At 41.2% G+C, this 18,860-nt stretch overlaps 1 protein-coding gene across 3 annotated transcripts in view; it reads right to left on the bottom strand.

Moving 5' to 3' along the window:
* Positions 1–3,823: 3,823 nt before the first annotated feature.
* LIN52 (lin-52 DREAM MuvB core complex component) overlaps positions 3,824–18,860 on the bottom strand; it is a 111,385-nt gene continuing 96,348 nt past the window's right edge. For all 3 annotated transcript variants that reach the window (XR_005363523.1, XR_005363525.1, XM_038545256.1), the window contains one exon: positions 3,824–5,847. Coding sequence is in view for 1 of the 3 variants with exons in the window: in XM_038545256.1 (XP_038401184.1) it covers positions 5,792–5,847 (56 nt within the window). In the remaining 2 variants the exon portion in view is untranslated. The remainder of the gene's footprint in view (positions 5,848–18,860) is intronic.

Below are 18,860 nucleotides of genomic sequence, written 5' to 3'. Positions count from 1 at the left end.
CAGTTCTTCCTTCCAACGAATTATTAGGCATTTATTATGTACCTGGTACTATTCTAAGCCCTGTTTATAACCAAGAAACTGTAAGAGACTGAACAAATTTGGATCAGATTCTTTGACATCTTCCAAAAGTTATTTAAAAAGTCAAATCCTATTGTTATCTCTGTGTCTCAGGGAAGATGGAAAAACAACAAAACAAGTCTTATTACTTGAGCTTTCTGGCTCCTTGGATTCCAGATAATTGTTTTCTGGTATTGGAGGTCACTTTCAGAAGCATCAAGTATAGATCAAAACAAAAAGCAGAGAGCAGGGTAAGATGAAAATATGTGTAAGTCCAACTCAGCTCAGAGCTAGAGTTTAATTGAGATTCCAAATGCCACTCTCCTCTGCATTCCTTTGTCCCTGGCTATGACCAAGTTCATGGCCGTATTACCCCTAGTAATCCCTGTAATGGGCTGCAATCCTGGGGGAGCGGTTTCTGTTTATTAAGTGGCCAGCCTCTGCACCACATGGAGTGTGGCCAGTTGTGGCTTCTTGCCCTGGCTGTTGATGGGCCACTTTTCTGTTTAAAAAAAAAACAACAAAAAACCCCCACAAAACCACAGGGATCTTCCAGGAGAGAGAACAGAGATAGAAGGCAAGGGCTGTAGGAGACCCAGAGGTGATGGGTGCTGAAAGTGAGGGCCCCTTCCAGGTCCTGAGATCTTTGAGAGCAGCGTTCACATGTGTGTGCACATTAGCTAGCCTCAAGATTGCTGAGACTACAGTTGTACAGGGCTTCAGTGCAGGTCCAAGGATGCTGCCACAGTTGTAGCTGCCCATGATGCCACCAGCGTGAACACGTGGGAGAAGGGAGGAGACCAAAAGGGGCAACTGGCAAGAGGTGATAAATGAACAGGGCAAGGCAAATAGCAGAGAGTGTGTCTCTCCCAAGGTCCTGGCATTCTGTGCTTCAGACAGCACCCCAGGCCACAGGATCAGGTTGCACCTGGTCTCTCAAACCCACAGCCTCTTCCTTCCCTGCCCACGGCCTCCGTGTCTGCCTTTTGGAGTTGGGGAGACACAGCAGCAGCTGCCCGGCTGTTTAGACACCCTGTCCCCTCACTGTGTCCCCCCTCCTCCCCAGGCATCTGTCCTCTGGTTGGAGTTGTGTGAAGCGGAAGACAATGTGGGGCTTATTAGTGTCCCAGGGAGACACGTAAGTTGTGTTGCTGGGACCCAAACAGCAAGAGTCTTAGCGGCAAACTCCAGCCGAGAAAAGACTGAGGGATTGTCTCACCTAATTATGGGGAATGGCCCTCTTTGTGTTTGTGATTCGGTACGGTTGTCCGATCGCTTTTGATCGCTTTTCTCCATTTGCTGGCTCAGGCCATGCTGGAATTGTGCTAATTAGAAGAGAAATGGACAGAGTGATCCTGTCAGTCCTGGTTACTGGTGGGGACAAAGCGGAATATTATTCTGAGGCAGTGTTTTGTGAGGGCCCTTCTTCCAGCTCTCATTAGGAGGAAGGGGCCCACAGGAGGGGAAGGTTCCGAATGCCTGGCCTGGCTAATGGAGCATTGGGGTGTTCATGTGCTAATTAACAAGCTCTGCCAGCACTTGCACCAAGTGTGAGCCTCATGGTTGCACCTGGTGCCACCTGAGCCCCCAAATGCCCCTGCTCATGAAGAAAAAGTGTTGAGCAAAGAGTGGGAAGGCTGGTGGACTTTAGGCATAGTCAGGGACACATCCCCAAAGTGCCAAGGAGCCTAACCAGATAGGAGAAGCCAGTTACAGGACAGTCGGAAGTTACAAACTTGGGGAGGCCACTGTTTGGGGTGGAGGCTATAAGGCTCTCTGGTGAAAGAGAAGCCCACGCAGGTCTGTAGAGCTGGCAATGGATGAAGAAAATCGACACTGGAGAGCATAACCAAATGGTTGGAGATGGATTTTGTGTAGAAGTTGATAGCTGGTAAGAAATCATGTGGCCTGACCCCTGGGACCGTCTACCTTGGCCCACTAGCCTGTTTCTTCCCTTCCTGTTCTGCCTGTTTCTCTTTTCTGTGAGGCCTTAATCCTGCAGGAAACAGAAGGGACCAGAGCATCCCACTGGAAAGGAAATTTCTTGGTTTCATCACAAAGCTCCTGCATAAGTCCAAACACCCTTCAGGAACCAAAGAGGCAATGGACAGACTGACCAGCTCCATTTTCCCTGCCCAGAAGACAGAGGAGCTACAATAAAGCTGCAGCTAGAGAACCACAAACAAGCAGCAGTTCTCAAGTGTCCATTTAAAAAATATGATACGTGGGTAACAAAAAGATAAAGCAAAATTAATAATGGCATCTTGCTATTAATACAGTTAATAGCCTGTGAACTTTCAGCGCTCTAACAATGGAAGGAAGGCCAAGCAAATCAGCAGAGGCCAAGCAAGAATCTGAGAGACTGAGTGAGCAAGAAGCAACAAGGCTATTGGTGAGGAAAGACTTGAATAAGAATTTGAGAACAGCTCTCCAAGCCCCGGTGCTATTCCTCTCAAAACAGTGGTGCTCACAGTCAAAAGATGCTTCTATAAGGATGGCATTTGGAACGGCAAAGGGAAAGGCAAAATGAGCCTGTGGGCATTAATATGTAATTATTGATTGGAAAAATAATCTCTCAAGATTTAGAGCAGCACAGTCATAACGCTGTTCCTGTCGAGTCAGCTGCCCAGCTGTGCTTTTCCAGATCACAGAGATCCACTGCCCACCCAGTTGTTTTCTTGTAAATCAATGATAAGCCAATGATGCCAAGCAATCTGCTTTCTTCACATGGAACGTTTCTCTAAAAGGGCATGATGCTCTGCTCTGGGGCAGGTTAACTATCAACGGGGGACAGTGATAGTACTAATACTTCCTCTCTAGTTTTTTTTTTTTTTTTTTTTAAGATTTTATTTATTCATGAGAGACACAGACACAGGCAAAGGGAGAAGCAGGCTCCAGGCAGGGAGCCTGATGTGGGACTCGATCTTGGGTCTCCAGGATCAGGCCCTGGGCTGAAAGCGGTGCTAAATCGCTGAGCAACCCGGGCTGTCCTCGCCTCTAGTTCTTGAGCAGAGTTGAAAAGGAAGTCACACTAAGGATTTTAGTAGGTGATGGAGAAACATCTGTTTTCAATCCATAGTGTTTAATTGGAAGTCTGCAAGCAGGTGTTTTGACCCTTCCAGCTCAAAGAAGACACCAACGACTAACTGGATGTACAGGAGACAGCTGTAACTTCAAGGAGCTTACAATTAATTGGGACAAGAAGATCTGCACTCAGATCGCTTTATAAAGCAGAGTTGGTACGAGTCATAGGATGGTATACACAAATGTTGTAGGAATATGGGGGGAAAGATTGTTTCCAGCTGATTTATCAGGGGTTTGTAGGAAGGGTAGGTTTGATAGGTGTAAAAGGGATCTGACACTTTCTAGGAACTCAATGGCATGAGCAAAGGCACTCAAGTGAGGAAATGGGAATTGTTCAGATTAACAGGAACAGAGACCTCATCTATTGGAGAAGAGGGTTGATTAGGATTACAAGCAGAGAGTTTTAAATGCCAGGATAAGAGACCCAGACTTTATTTTTGGACACAAGAAGGTATTAAAGGTTTTTAAGTAATACTTTAGGGAGTTGAGCAGTAATGGGCTAGGATGGCTGGGAGAATAGACTGGAAGCTGGGAGACCAAGTAGTAGATGGTCATGAAGCATCACACCACCCACTATGATATTAAGAGGGAAAATAGCAGGTCATTCATCATTATAGTTGCACTTTCTGATGAATGCTTTAAATACGCAACTTGGCCCTTTGAGAAAAAGAAAAACTCACTCTTCTATAAAAGGGACATATTTATTATGACAACACAGAAACCATCATATACAAAGCACAGTACTCTAATACCCTGAAGTCCACACACACATTATACATCCATTTATATTATCAATATAAAAATACATCATTAACATTTCTAAGGATGACAAATACAAAACCAATAAATATCACAATTCTAAAACATCTACTTATATTAAGTGCTGGTGAGTAAGATGACAATAAAAGAAAGGCCAAAGCAGACCAGAAAACCAACTACATAGCCTTGGGTTACACACCTGAGTTGGTTTTGGGGAGGTATCCTCATATTCTCCATGTATTTCTCAATTTCCCCACACACCTAAAAGTGCCTGAAGTCATCAACTCTCAAAAACAGAGCAAAAGGAAGAATCCGACGTTATGGCACTATTTATTGCCCTTTCCTCCCTTCCTACTCTCTCTCTCTCCCACTTCAACCGTATTTAGAGAAAAAGGAATGTCAATAATAAGCTTAACTTAAAATCTATGCCTCTCCAGCCTAAATTTCTATAACACATCCAGGTAGAATGGTTTCTTTCTCATACCCATTCTTCGTGACTCACTTTCAACTTTTCCCCTTATCAATACATAGAATCGCATGGATAGCAAAAATGAGAAAAACCCAATGTTAATTCTAGCATGGGAAACAAGGCACAAATGTCAGAAATGGTTAATAGACCAGCTATTAGACTGAATAATGCTGCACCCTAGCACAGACACTCAGGACAACTTTCCTTGTGTCTAAACACAGTCAGACAGCTGCCACATGGAGGTTCGTTGCATGAAGGCTAGGAAGCCTCATGTATTTCTCAAAACATCAGAGGCTGGGGGCTGGCTTATGAGACAAAATACGGAGAACATGTATAATCAATTTTATGCATGGGTTAGGTTTTCAGGTTTTAACACAGATAACTGGCAAAGAGCTCCATAAGAACTGTATTTAAGTCAGAAAATTCTTTCCTTTCATGTGTGTGTGTACTTCTGTGACATTGGTGAATTATCTGCTGTGTGCTATGAGAGGGGACATGGGCGGGGGGGCGGGGTAAAATACAGCACATTCTTTTCAGGTCAATTAGAGTTTCCAGTTTTTTAATCAAATGGGAACTCCTGCAAACAATCCCTTTCTCCTACCTTTAAGGCCATACTGACTTTCTTGTGTGAGTCTGTAACAGATTAGCTGGAACTCAAAAGTCCTTTCATCTTTAACTTGGTCTTGAGGTCTAGAACCCAATGCAACCTTGCAAGGGCCTCTCATTAGCTTATCCCAGGAGGGACCTGCTACATAGGGATCCCCTATCCTGAAATTAAAACTGATGGTGGGGAACAAAAGGCACTGGGGAATGGGACTATTGTGAGAGGTACAGAATTTTTAAAGGAGGTGTACATTTCAAGAAGATTCTAGCTTCTCCAGCTGGGGATTCTTGGAACCCAATATATATATATTGGAGAGTTCACAGGTCAGGCTGCCTGGTCTGTTTCAGAATCTAATTGGTTTCTGGTCTCCTCGCACCATAAACACTTCCTATGATATCAAGTACAAGTCAAAAGAACCCATCCAATCAACGTGTCACAACTGACTTTGCCTTCACTGAATCAAATCAACCCTAAGATCCTGGGACTCCTGAATCCCTTCTGAAACGAGAGAGCAGGACTTTGACCTTTAAGAAAGATGTGCCCTCAGCTGTTACCCACATCCAAGGCTGAGATGGTCAAAGTCTGAAAGCTGACTGAATAACTACACTGATCCTTCTGTAGAGAATCTATGGAGCAGATTCCTCTCTTGCCACCGAGTGTCTGCAGACGTGCAGAGTGCCATGAGCAGGGGAGAGGGTCAGTCCTGGAGGTGCATCCTCCGGCCTCTCACCAGGAAGCAGAGAGTTGCACGACGTCAGAGCTGCACTGGGAGGGGAGCATGGTTCCAGTCTCCAGGACATCCTGTCCACAAGCAGCTGCTACTTCTTGGGTTTCTCCAGAATGTTGAGAAACTTCCCCCGTGTCATCTCTCTAGCTGGAATCACAGAAAATGGAAGATCAGTGAAAACCCCAAATCTGAAAAAAGAGATCTCAGGAAAACAGAATTTAAACATGCAAATTGATTTAAATTGTAAAAACAAGTTGCTACCATAACAGATTGAATCATCACTAACCTCCTAAAAGAGGGAAAAACAAACCACCATTGACACTGGACCAAGCTGTTCTGAAGTTGGCAATTGCTATAAGGCAGAGGCCAACTGGGAAAGATTATCATCCATCCTTTAAAAAAAATCCCCAGGGAATTCCCCCAAACCTATTTCTCTCTCTTGAGAAGGTAACCTAATACTCATGTTCACTATGTCAGGGGATTTGCTCTTGGAGACTATAATCCAGCCAAGATTAGAGTCTTCTCTGGGTTGTTGGTCTCTGGACATTTATAATCTCAAATCAAAATTAGAGATCATTTACCCCATCTCTCAGCAGTGGTAGTCTCTAGATGCTGTAATATAACAGGGTTTATATTCCCTCAGTGCAGTTCATCTGTGGATGGTGTAATAAAGTAGGGTTTATAGAGCTTTGGTCTTCTCTCTCTTGGCATTGTCAGTCCTTAGATATTTAATATAGCTAGGCAAGGTTTATGTGTCTTTCTCTGACTTTCAGCACCATCAATCTTTGAATGCTGTAGTTACAAGAGGGTTTTATACAGCTACTTTCCTACATATGAGGCTCCAAAATGAAAGTAAAACATTTCTCAATTACAAGGGCCACTCCATAAGACCGCTGTTTTAGCTCTGTTAAGCAAATCCTCAAAAAGTGTATATATTATAATACCCCCTTCCTCCTCATCCCTACAAAATCATCTTTTCAGATCTCTTAAATATATTTAACAGTGCTGGAAGTTTCTAATGGCTAGTCCTGGAGGCCAGAGGTCTCCTGGAACCGTGCAGTGGGCACACAGCAGGCTGCGTCTGTGGCCTCCTAAGAATATGTCCCCATCCTGGTCAAAGAGTAAGATGGCTGGAGACCCAAAGAATGAAAAGGATCTTTGCCCTAGCCTCCTTGTCTAGAGACAGTGCTAGATGAATGGGCTCCACACCCTTTCCCTACCAACATTTACAGTTCCTGGTTTATTTGTACAACAGAGAAATAAAACAACACAAACTCTGTAGCCACGGGAAAGCTTCTGGTGCCTGCAGTCCATATATTCCTCAATCTCTCACAAATTCTGGAGCTCCAACAAAGGGAAAGGAAATCCCGTTAACTAGGAATGGAAGCCCCAGTGCTAAGTGTTGCCTCATGTGCCCCCAACCCCATCCTGGCTCAAATTAAACTGACCATTCCTTCCTTGGTGCATTTGCACCAAACCCTATACAAAGTTCCAGTAAGACTTGTAATTATTTGTTTATATACTTGTCTCCCTGCATTAAAGGGTAAGAACTGAAGGTAGAGATGGTTTCATTATTCTTTATATCTCCAGCAACTAGTACAGCATTAGACCTTGTATCTGCTAAATAAATGTTGGCTGAGTGAATGATAATAGACAAAAGAAGTATTCCAAGCAGGAATGCAATCATGTTTGTTGCCTTCCTTCCCAGAGACAAACAATATTAATGGCCCTTAAATGCTTCATTCTCTGCATTGTGGGTTTTTTCCGCCCTAAATTTACCTTGCTTATTTGGCAAGAAAAATAATTTCCTTTGATGGAAGTAAAGCCAGATTAATGGAGAGATGGAGGTAGGATTAACTACCCTAGAGGAAATCCAAACAAGTATTTTCTCATCCATGGGAGGCAGCAGGGACTTCTTTCAGGTAACATAGGGTGTGAACTCAGTTTAGGTTTGGGCTCCAGCACTGAACAGCTGGGTGACACCTCGAGTGGGGCAAGATCTCTGAGCCTGTTTCTCTACCTGCAAAATGAGTAGCATGTTAATGCCACCTGCCCTGCTCTTCTCTTGGATGTTCAGCAATGAACATGCTGGGTATAGAGGTACCATTAACACACCACCTTTCAAAGGAGGGCAAGTGGTCTGTTGCTTCTTCTGCACTCAGTGTTTCCTGAGTGAATGAATGAACCAAGTGTGATAGGAAAGGAGGCTAGCAAACTAAAAAATCCCATTCCTTGGAATCTTTTCCCTCAGCCTGATCCTATGGGAATTGACATATACTTTTGGCCAGAGTGGGTCTCATCATTTATTTCTACTGGATGGGTTTCCTGCCTCCTCTCTGGAGCTTATTAAGGAGTTTTACACGGTATCAAATGATCCTGCAACATGGCTAGAAGCCGGTACTCTGGAAACCAGACATGGGTAATACAAAACTCTACTGGCAGAACAGAGCCTTGCTCCCAAAATCCTGGGCTGGGAGCACTATACTGATCTTACTAATTATTTCCGTCCTGGTGCTCTTCACATCCCTGATTCTTTACTGTTTTTTCCCCAAATGGGAGACTGACCAATATTCTAAGATGTAAAATTTAAAAAGACCCAATCTGTTTGACGGATCAAAAGGATTTAAAAGGCAAAATAAACAGATCTTCCAAAGTCTCTTGGTGGCAAGCTCTCCTTGAATTTAACCAATCCTTTTTAACAACCCTTTCCCCACTCAATCATTCCTCCCCCTTCAACCTAATCTAAGTACACAGAGCTGCAAGAAACCACCGTAAAAGTAGAAGTAATTCAAAGACCTCATCTTCTACATGGGAGGGGAGAAAGTTTTCCTACTCGCCAGTCCCATATAGGAGATATACGAATTCGTGACATAGCTGCTCCCTAAAAGAGGGCTGTGCCCTATAAATCATATCCAAAGCACCAACCCCTCATTGTGCACAGGGAAATTGCTGTGGGTCAGGGGCAGCTTCAAAGCTCAAGCCCCTCCTGTTCACTTGTTATCAGAGATGTTAACATCTCTGATTAATTCACATACCCCTTATTTTATTCCTCATTTCTTTATCATTGCCTTCTTGCTTTTTGCTGCAGTGTGAAGATTCTTACCGACCTGCTACAGTAATCACCGCCTGCTAGCCGCAACCCCCTAAACCTAGTGAAATTGTTTAGTGATGCCAACCGCGCTTTTAATTTGCAAGACATCAGACACAGAGGTAATTTATACCAACATCTGTTCATTTTTGACTTCTGAAACAAACTCGCACATGCTGCTACAAAATCCCATTAGGAGTAGGGAGACAGCCTTCTGCTACTATTCTGTATTCCTCTTACACACATACACACGCATGCATGCACACACACACACACATACATGCGCTCACATGCACGTACATACACACCCCTTCCAGCAGGGTTTTATATGTAAATGTGTTTTTCAAAAAACTCCCACCAAGGGTTTCAAATCTCTTCAGGGAAAGGCCTTTAGAGATATCTCTGGCTTGCTTATAGAGGAGAGGAAGACATTTCTACTCCCTGCCTTGCTTCATCCCTTCTTTCTCCTATTTACAGGTTGGTACAATTTCTGCATTAATGGCCATGGTAAGATTACATGCTCCCCAGCTTGACACTTCCAGTTCCTCTTTTTCCTCCTGTTCTTTTTTTCCACTGTGTGCTATAAGATAATCCTAGAGACAATAAGATTGCTAGGGTTTTACTCAGAGTCAATAAAATTTCTTAACTCTTTTCTAATTCTGAGTTAATTCTCTAGGATTATGAGGTTCAACAGGAAGGCAACACTGCTACCACGTTCTAATAATTATGCCCAGACGGATCCACTGGTGATCAGCCACCACAGTATATGCTGTGCAGAAGAGAAGTGGGACCTCCATGTCAAGTCATGATTTATTTTATTTATTTATTTATTTTTTAAATAATTTTTAAAAAAATTTATTTATGATAGGCACACAGTGAGAGAGAGAGAGAGAGGCAGAGACACAGGCAGAGGGAGAAGCAGGCTCCATGCACCGGGAGTCCGATGTGGGATTCGATCCCGGGTCTCCAGGATCGCGCCCTGGGCCAAAGGCAGGCGCCAAACCGCTGTGCCACCCAGGGATCCCTCAAGTCATGATTTACAGGCCCTTCCATGCAGTGCATTGACCATGAACGGAGAAGTCACAATACAAACTGTCATAGGGTGAACGTGTGAAGTGCTACAGAGACCGTGGGACAGGAGACCACTGGTATACATTAAAGACAGCAAATGGATAAACTACAATCAACTTGCAGGTTTATGCAGTTTCTTTTATCCCCTTCACAGTTTCCCTAGGGCTGTCAGGTTCATTGCAGCTGTAAATACCTGGGTAGACTTAGAGAGGTCAGGGCTGAAGGGAGGACTCCATCCTGCTTGCTCTGAAGGTGGGGCTGTGGCTTAATACAATCCTTTCTTTAGATTCTCCAATTCCTCCATCTACAGTTAGCCTTGCCTCTGGTTCCCTTTCCACAATGACTATCCCCAAACTGCCTCCTCTGCAGTAAATTTTCTTGGTGGCTGGTTGAAAAAGATTCAGTGGTACAGATTGATTTCTCACCAGTGAGGGGATGAGGGATTACCAGAGGCACCCTGGTTAACGAGATTGGGTGCAGAATCTCTCACGAGACCAACCCTCTCTGCCAGGGCTTTGCACCTTTCGCCCGTGACATATGGGTTTCATTACAGAAAGATTTTCCAGATTATAACTTTGAGGCAATTGCCTGATAAAATTCTGCTCGGCTTTAATGTAGAGAACAATGTAAAGATTAAGTAACTTTTTAATGAAACGGGAGAAACTCATAATGTTTGGTTTTCAATTCCAGTGCAAACTACTTTAAATATTTCTGTGCCTCAACATAATTAAAAACATTAGCAAGATGGGGAAAAGTTACAACAGGCTGTCTTTAGGAGACTCTAATATGACTGGCAGGAAACAAAGGAAACAGCATAACCCTTTGAAAAGAGTGGGGCTCTTAACATCAGACAGGCTTAGAGCTGGACCCCAGCTCCTACACTGACCCTGGACCACTACAGGCGAGCCACCCAAGACATCTTTCTGAGCTCTGGTTTCTTAAAAAAAAAAAAAAAATAAATAAATAAAATAAATAAAATTCACTTTTATTTTATTATTATTATTTTTTAAAATAAGGTCTATGTCCAACATGGGGCTCAAGCTCATGACCCTGAGATCAGGAGTTGCATGCTCTAACCGAATGAGCCTGCCAGGCTTCCCTTGGTTTCCTCATTTGCTCAAGGTGTAATTAATATAAAGGTCACATACGCATTTAGCAAACATTAGCTACTATATTACCATCATTCTCTTTCCTTCATCTCAAACAAGAAGTTTATTTAAGCAGAGACACTTGATGGGAAAACTACCTTGGATTCATTTCTTTAGAGCAATTTCTCTCTACTTAAAGACAAAATGCCCTATGTGTAACAGCTATGTACAAAGAAGTTATACAATTGTCCTTGGTTTTACAATGATAAATGAAAAACATTAAAATTTTCCAAATGAACAAGGTATGCAAGAATTTTTTTTCTTGTTTTTTTATATTAAACTGTGAGAACAAAATAATTTACTGGAATACAAGACAAAAGCTGAATGAGCATGCCACTAATGGAGGAAAGGGATATTTTCCCTGAACCAATATTTTATACCATGCCATATCCATTTGATACCGGATACCAGAACATACCACTGGTCATTTAGTTTTTTAAAAAGGCCATATGCTTGTGTACATACACCAGTTACTTTATGTATAATGAAGGAATGAGGAAGGTGAAAATCAAAGAAGAGAGAAATCCATACTGCAGTGGTCAGGGTGTGGTGGAACGAAATGGCAGTTTTTGGAGAATGTGTCTGTGCTCTGTAGGAACTGAGTTTTGGAGTAGACAGCAGGTTCTCTTTGTATTAGACATTTCCTGTCTGCTGCTGGAACACGTAAACTGTATCTTCAAACTCTATTTCCATTTGTGCAGGTGTATCTCTTTTGTGAATTGGTATCTGAACTGCCTCACTGATAAACACTGTTGTGCACAATAGGCCTTCAGTGGTTGACTGAGTAGTGTATGCCTCTTAAGTTGCACCACAGACCTATCCTGCCCTGCCACCTTCAAGTTAATATGACTATTGCTCTTAGTCTTGACTTCTTCCTTCCTCGGGTTTTTCGCTGACCAAGGTGAGAACTGGAGCTCCTCAGCTGCCACTTCACAAAAGAGGTACCAGGTCTGCACTGGAACAGCATACAGAAGTCTGGGGAGTGGCCAAAGGAGATCAAACTATTTATTTTTAAAAAGATCTCAAAAAAAAAAAAAAAAGATCTCAAATGCAAAACAAAAGGAAACACGAATGGCTTGCATCTGTGTAACGTGTATAATCTGGAGGATCAAACTTGCTAGAATAATGTTGGGTATTAGTTAGAGACAGCCAGCTACCTTCCTCAACGATACCAGAAGCTTCTAGCAAAGAGGAACACATAAAATCTTAGTTTAGTTTAATGGGGTTCAGTATGCTAAGAAACTATTTATTTAGTTAGCTTCATAGAAAGATAGTTTCGTAGAAATGATGCCATTTGTTATAATTATAGTTTTGACTCTTTTAAAAATTACTTTTCTGGTCCTTGAAACCTTAAATGCATTCTGATAACTATGACAAGAGGGATCTCCTAGTCATCACTGTGTGCTGAGCAAGAGAAAAGCCTGAAGGGGGAGGGAGGATGGATAGTTAAGTTAGTCACATGAAGTAACTACTATGTATTAGATATTAGGGAAGATTCAAATAAATTAGAAGTGGCCTTTGAAATGGAGCTAGTGGTTCACAGGTTATTTTGGTGGATTAGAGGAGAACAAAAGGAAGCCAATGTGATTTATTTTTTTAATTAATTAAAAAAATATTTTATTTATTAATTCATTAGAGACACATACACATAGAGAGGCAGAGACACAGGCAGAGGGAGAAGCAGGCTCCACACAGGGAACCCAATGTGGGACTTGATCCCGGGTCTCCAGGATCATGCCCTGGGCTGAAGGCAGATGCTCGACCGCTGAGCCACCCAGGCATCCCAGCCAACATGATTTATAATTCTGATTTCTCTCACAGGAACGCGGAAAATTTTTGTTGTTGTTGTTGCTCTGGCATAGAGTTGGTGTACAGCAGAGCAGTTCCAGGCAGCCTGCCAGACCGATTCTTCCCCACGCTCCAGTTCAGATCTCCCCACAAAACGTACCAGTAAGTGATCGATAATTCAAAAACTAAGAAAGCACTTTTTAATGCCTCTAACACAAGAGCAGCTGGCGCTGGTGCCACTGTCAAGAACAGAAGGTGCTATGACCTGAGTAAGGTGTCATGGATGAGAAGGGGGTCTCTCGGGGCCCCACTGAGACACTTGGTGGCCCTCAGAAAGTGATATAATTGTAATAAGGTCTCCTGACCATTCTTAGTCAACTCATGAGAGAGTTCACAAGTAAGAGTCTTTAGTACAAATTTCACTTTTCTCTAAAATTTATAGAGGTAGCATTTGAAAGTAAGCAGTTGAGGCTTTTGCCTAAAGTTTTTTGGGCATAAGCATTTCAAAAAGGTGACTGAAATATATATTTGAGAAAAGAACAGTTTGGATGCTACATCTGTGACCAAACCATCACTGACTATGAAAATCTTCATCTTGAGAACTCTCAGAAAAGCCTTTTTTGGCACATGCTTTCCAGATTCTTTATTGGATGTCTTGTCTTTCTAACAGGACTTTTTCTTCAACAAGGGTGGGGGTGGCTAAGAACAGTGTTCCCTCCAGTGAATTCAGAGAAAGATAATTTTATATAAAACAGTTTACCCCGCAACTCGCAGTAAGGCCTATTTCTAGAGAATGTTTTATCTGAGACTTAATATAAAAAAGAAAAGCCAAGACTCAATGTACAGGTAAACAAACTTGGACAGTTCCAATATGGAAAATAATTTTAATGGCTTTTCATGACAAAAAAGAAAAAAAAGGACAGAAATATCCAGCCAACAGATTTATTCTCAGAATATAAAACATCAAGCAAGAACATAAAATATGGGAAGTGTCAGCCATGATGCCTGAAGATTGAAGGCAAAAGCAGAAGAATCTTAATTGTCAGGCATTTGAAAAATGTTGTATTCAAGTGAAAGCTTGTGTTTCTCCATCAACTCTCCTTGCCCTGCCTTCTTTTAAGAGCAAAACACGACTAGATTTCAAATGTTCAGTCTTTATCATCCTTCTCTCTACTAAAAAAAAAAAAAAAAAAAAAACAACCCTCAAAGATTTGTGTTCAGGAATAAGAGTTAACAAGTTCTTATTTGTATTTTGTTTCCTTTTCAGAGGGCTTCAGAGGCCTACTTCATAGTTTTGCTTGGTTCCCTTTCACGGGTAAACTCAACTGAATGAAAGGCAATGAGATCAAAGCAATGGATTAAATACTCTTGGGGTGAGAACTTTAAACACTTAGAAATTTCTACAACATTCATGCTTCAGGGTGTTAGTAGTAGTGCATTGTGATGATGAAACACTTATAACCAAAGGCCAGTAGCTTCATACAGTCTGAATTTCCCCATCCATAAAGTAAGTAGAGAAATAAATTTATTGTGTAAGGTTAAGATAAAAGAAAACTAGTCAAACTGACTTGATCAGTACACAAAATATTTTGCCTCAAGTTAGAGTAATTTATCCATAGACTATCTTCCATTCTCAGGAAAATCAGACCAAGATCACCGTATAGATAAATTTCAAATGACTTGACCATTAAGACAACTTTCCTGCTTGGAACATCCCCACTACAAGGTGCTGGCAGTAACTGAAGTCTACAAAGGAGGAAGGCCCAGTCTTCTTGACCCCCAGGGCAGGGAAAGAGTTACATCTTTACACTGAGAAGCCAATAAAAACCTCTCTTGATTATAATTTAGATAAGAACCATTGGATTGAATAATAATGTCTGAAACTCCCCTAGCTGTTTCACCTTGAGACGTCCATCACTGGGTTAAACATGATGCTAATTGCATTTGGATTGATTAATTTCTCTCACTCCTGTCTATTCGAATAACGCTTAACAAAATAATCATAGCACCCAGAGCCAAATCTTTTCCGTCAAAGGAATGAAGCCATCAGAACAGGCAGAGATGAAAGAAATGAAGATGACCCGTAATTACTGCAACGGTGATATCATTACCATATTATACAAAATGAGTGTGTGGGGGGGAGGGGGAGTGGAGGGAGGAGGGGTTGAGATTATTTTTTTTTTTTAATGGAACCCTACAACCTAAGAATACAGATTTGACATCGAGTGGAACACATAGAAATATAGAACTTTAAAAAAATACAAATCTTGCTCATGAAATTACAAAATCCAACAAACACTGAGGCCCAAGATACATCAAGTGTCTCGGGCTGTGAGCAGGTATTATTCACGCCACTATTTTTTCATTGCAATAACACTTTGTGTATGACTTGCATAGAGATTTAAGATGCTGTCTTCATGCCCCAGCATTCCTATAGTTATTGGAGAATTTTTCTTTAAGCCAGGAAATAATACCATTTTATTTTATTATTGTTAGAGGTGGCTTTGTTATAAAATTAGAGTCTTAGGTTTTAATTGCTAAACTAGTTCTAGTTTAAGACACCAAAGAAAATGCATGGTTCAGTGGACAATAGTATGGACTTAACTCACTGGCAAATAAGAATATAATAATAGTTTCCTACTTTATTGAGGTGGCTTTTTTTTTTTTAAGATTTTATTTATTTATTCATGAGAGACACACAAGAGAGAGGCAGAGACATAGAGGGAGAAGCAGGCTCCTTGCAGGGAGCCCAATGCGGTAGTTGATCCCTGGACCCAGGATGGTGCCCTGAGCCAAAGGCAGACACTCAACCGCTTAGCCACCCAGATATCCCTGAGATGGCCTTTTTAATACTTACAATATACAACCAATGACAGTGTGGGATTTGGTCTTTAGGTATAAATCCTGTCACTTATTGGAAGGTGATCCCAAGTAAATTATGTAGCCTCTCTGTGCCTCAGTTCCTTCCATCTATAGCATGGGGATCACTACTAACCTGGGTTGTTGTAATACTTAAGATAACACATTTAAGTGCTCAGTAAGTGCTGATACAAGAAAAAAACTCCCCCCTAAGATTAATTTTATGATTATTTATTGAACCTTGAACAATTTGGTTATTTCACTTACTAACATTAATTTAAACAGATACTTTGAAGTACCTTTTAAATAATTTTTAACAAATATTTGTGACATAAATAAAAAGGATACTCAGAAGGTGCATCATTTTAACAGGTTAAAAATATCTGGGAGACATTTTTGCTACAGTATTTTAAACAGAGGAGCATCAATAAATCAAAAACAATAAAAACAGATGTTGAAATAATTTTATTTAGCTTGGACAAGAAGGTCTATTTTCTTATATAACAAATATTCCCAAATGAAATGAGCATATGTATTCTGAAATTATAATAATTCAGTAATAAATCAATTAAACCATTTACTACATTAACTAGTATTCACCACTTTCTGGCTAAGAGGTAATGCAATGCAGGAAAAGGGTTTGTTTTCTCTAGCTTTGGAATTAGGCCTAGATTTGATCCAAATCCCACCTCCTATTTCTATGTTTCAAGATCTTGAACAAGTAATTTACTTTTCTGAGCATCAGTTTTCTTATCTGTAAAAGAGGAATTATAAAGTAGACTTTGCAGAGTCTATGGAATAAAATAATGTATGAAAATCCTTTATACTGCCTGGCATATAGTAGGGAAGTCAATAAATGGCGGCATTAATCATTTTTATCCTTCATGTCTCAGCTCAAATGTCACCTTTTCAGAGAGGCCTTCCCTGACTACCCTATCCAAAGTGAGTCCGATTTATTTATTTATTCATGAGAGACACAGAGAGAGGAAGAAGCAGGCTTCCTGCGGAAAGCCCGACATGGGACTCGATCCTGGGTCTCCAGGATCAGGCCCTGGTCTGAAGGTGGCACTAAACTGCTGAGCCACCCAGGTGTCCCTAAAGTGAGTCCTTTTAGTTTCTTCTTCTTTTTTTTTTTAGTTTATTCTTTCATATCAACCCATTTATGTCCTCCATAGTACTCACCAAAATCTGCAATTAACTTTAACTTTATGCTCCCTGAAGTTCTGCAGAACTTTCTGCTGAACCGCCATCAATTAGAACAATGCCGGGCAGCCCCGGTGGCGCAGCGGTTTAGCGCCGCCTGCAGCCTGGGGTGTGATCCTGGAGACCCAGGATCGAGTCCCGTATCAGGCTCCCTGCATGGAGCCTGCTTCTCCCTCTGCCTGCGTCTCTGCCTCTCTCTCTCTCTCTGTGTCTCTCATGAATAAATAAATAAAATCTTAAAAAAAAAAAAAAATTAGAACAATGCCAGGCAGGCACCTGGGTGACTCAGAAGGTTAAGCATCTGCCTTCAGCTCAGGCAGGCACCTGGGTGACTCAGAAGGTTAAGCATCTGCCTTCAGCTCAGGATCGAGGCCCGAGTTGGGTTCCCTGCTCAGCACAATCTGTCCCTCTTTCCTGCTCGTGCTCCCCCCACCCTGAAATAAACAAACAAACAAACAAACAAACAAATAAATAAAATCTTTAAAGAAAAAAAAAAGAACAATGCCAGGCACACAATAGGTGGCCAACTACATATCTATTGAAATAATTTATTCACGGATGCCTGGGTGGCTAAGTGGTTGAACATCTGCCTTCGGCTCAAGGCATGATCCCGGAGTCCCCGGATTGAGTCCCACACTGGGCTCCCTGCATGGGGCCTGCTTCTCCCTTTGCCTGTGTCTCTGCCTCTCTCTCTCTCTCTCTCTGTGTCTCTCATGAATAAATAAATAAATAAAATCTTTAAAAAAATTATTCATACATGCAGGAAAAAGAACTCTGTTTCCTTTTCAATTCTTAAACACTGTACAAGAAATTTTTGTTCTAGGGACACCTGGGTGGCTCGGCAGTCGAACATCTGTTTTTGCCTCAGGGCTTGATCCTGGTGTTGGGATGGAGTCCCACATCGGGCTTCCTGCAGGGAGCCTGCTTCTCCCTCTGCCTGTGTCTCTGTGCCTCTCTTTCTCTCTGTGCCTCGCATGAATAAATAAATAAAATCTTTAAAAAAAAAAAAGAAATTTTTGTTCTAGTAAAACTACATAAGCATTTTACCCTTGACTCAGCAATTTCACTTCCAGGAAGCAATGCTAAAGATATACCAGCAGAAATATTAGAGTATTCACATGTCCATTCATTTCAGTACTATTTGTAATACCTGAAGACTGGAAATAACCCAAATGTGTATCTTATGAAGGGGACTCCTTTTGACAGAGTACTGTTTAGCTATAAAAAGGAATAAAGATACCTATATATTGTAATGGAGAGATATTCAGGATGTATTGTTAAGTGGAAAAAAAGTAAGGTACAGAGACTGTATATAGCGTATCACCTTATGCAGGAAATTAGAAAATGGGAAAATACACATGCGTATTTATTTCTATTTTCGAAACAAACTATGAAAGGATCAGGTTTGCTATTAGTTTCTACTACTTTTGTTATTAGTTTCTATTAATAAAGATAGTTACCTTGGGGCTAGAAATGAGAGGGGGAAGAGATAGAGATGGAAGGTAGATACTTTGTACCTTATTTTATATTTTTTCTTTTCTTTTTCAGAGGGGGGAGGGGCAGAGAGATAATCTTAAACAGGCTCCACATCTAGCATGGAGCACAACATGGGGCTCAATTTCATGGTCTTAAGGTCATGACCTAGACCAAAATCATAAGCTAGACCCCAGGTTCCCCTCATAGATTTTTCTTCAGGACATCATATAAATATTCTATATATTGGAAACAAAATTCATTAATTAGAAAAAAGCAATCTAAAAACTGAAATAAACTAAAAATAATCTGAATCTATAAAGTTTGCATAACCACACAATACAGAAGTTTAAATTATTCTATTATTTTTTAAATTTTATTTTAATTCCAGCATAATTAACTAATTTTAAAAGGCATTCTGATATACATCCCAAGGATATACCATAAGGATATAAAAGAAGCAGAGAAATCTTAACCTGCACCCAGCAGTCTTGTTACAAGTAGTTAATTATTTTGATGCTAGTTTTACT

Source organism: Canis lupus, chromosome 8 (assembly GCF_011100685.1).
Source record: "Canis lupus familiaris isolate Mischka breed German Shepherd chromosome 8, alternate assembly UU_Cfam_GSD_1.0, whole genome shotgun sequence".
In the NCBI taxonomy this organism is placed as follows: Eukaryota; Metazoa; Chordata; class Mammalia; order Carnivora; family Canidae; genus Canis; species Canis lupus.
Note: the sequence above shows the minus strand (reverse complement) of the source record. Positions and strands in the feature narration are given on the sequence as shown.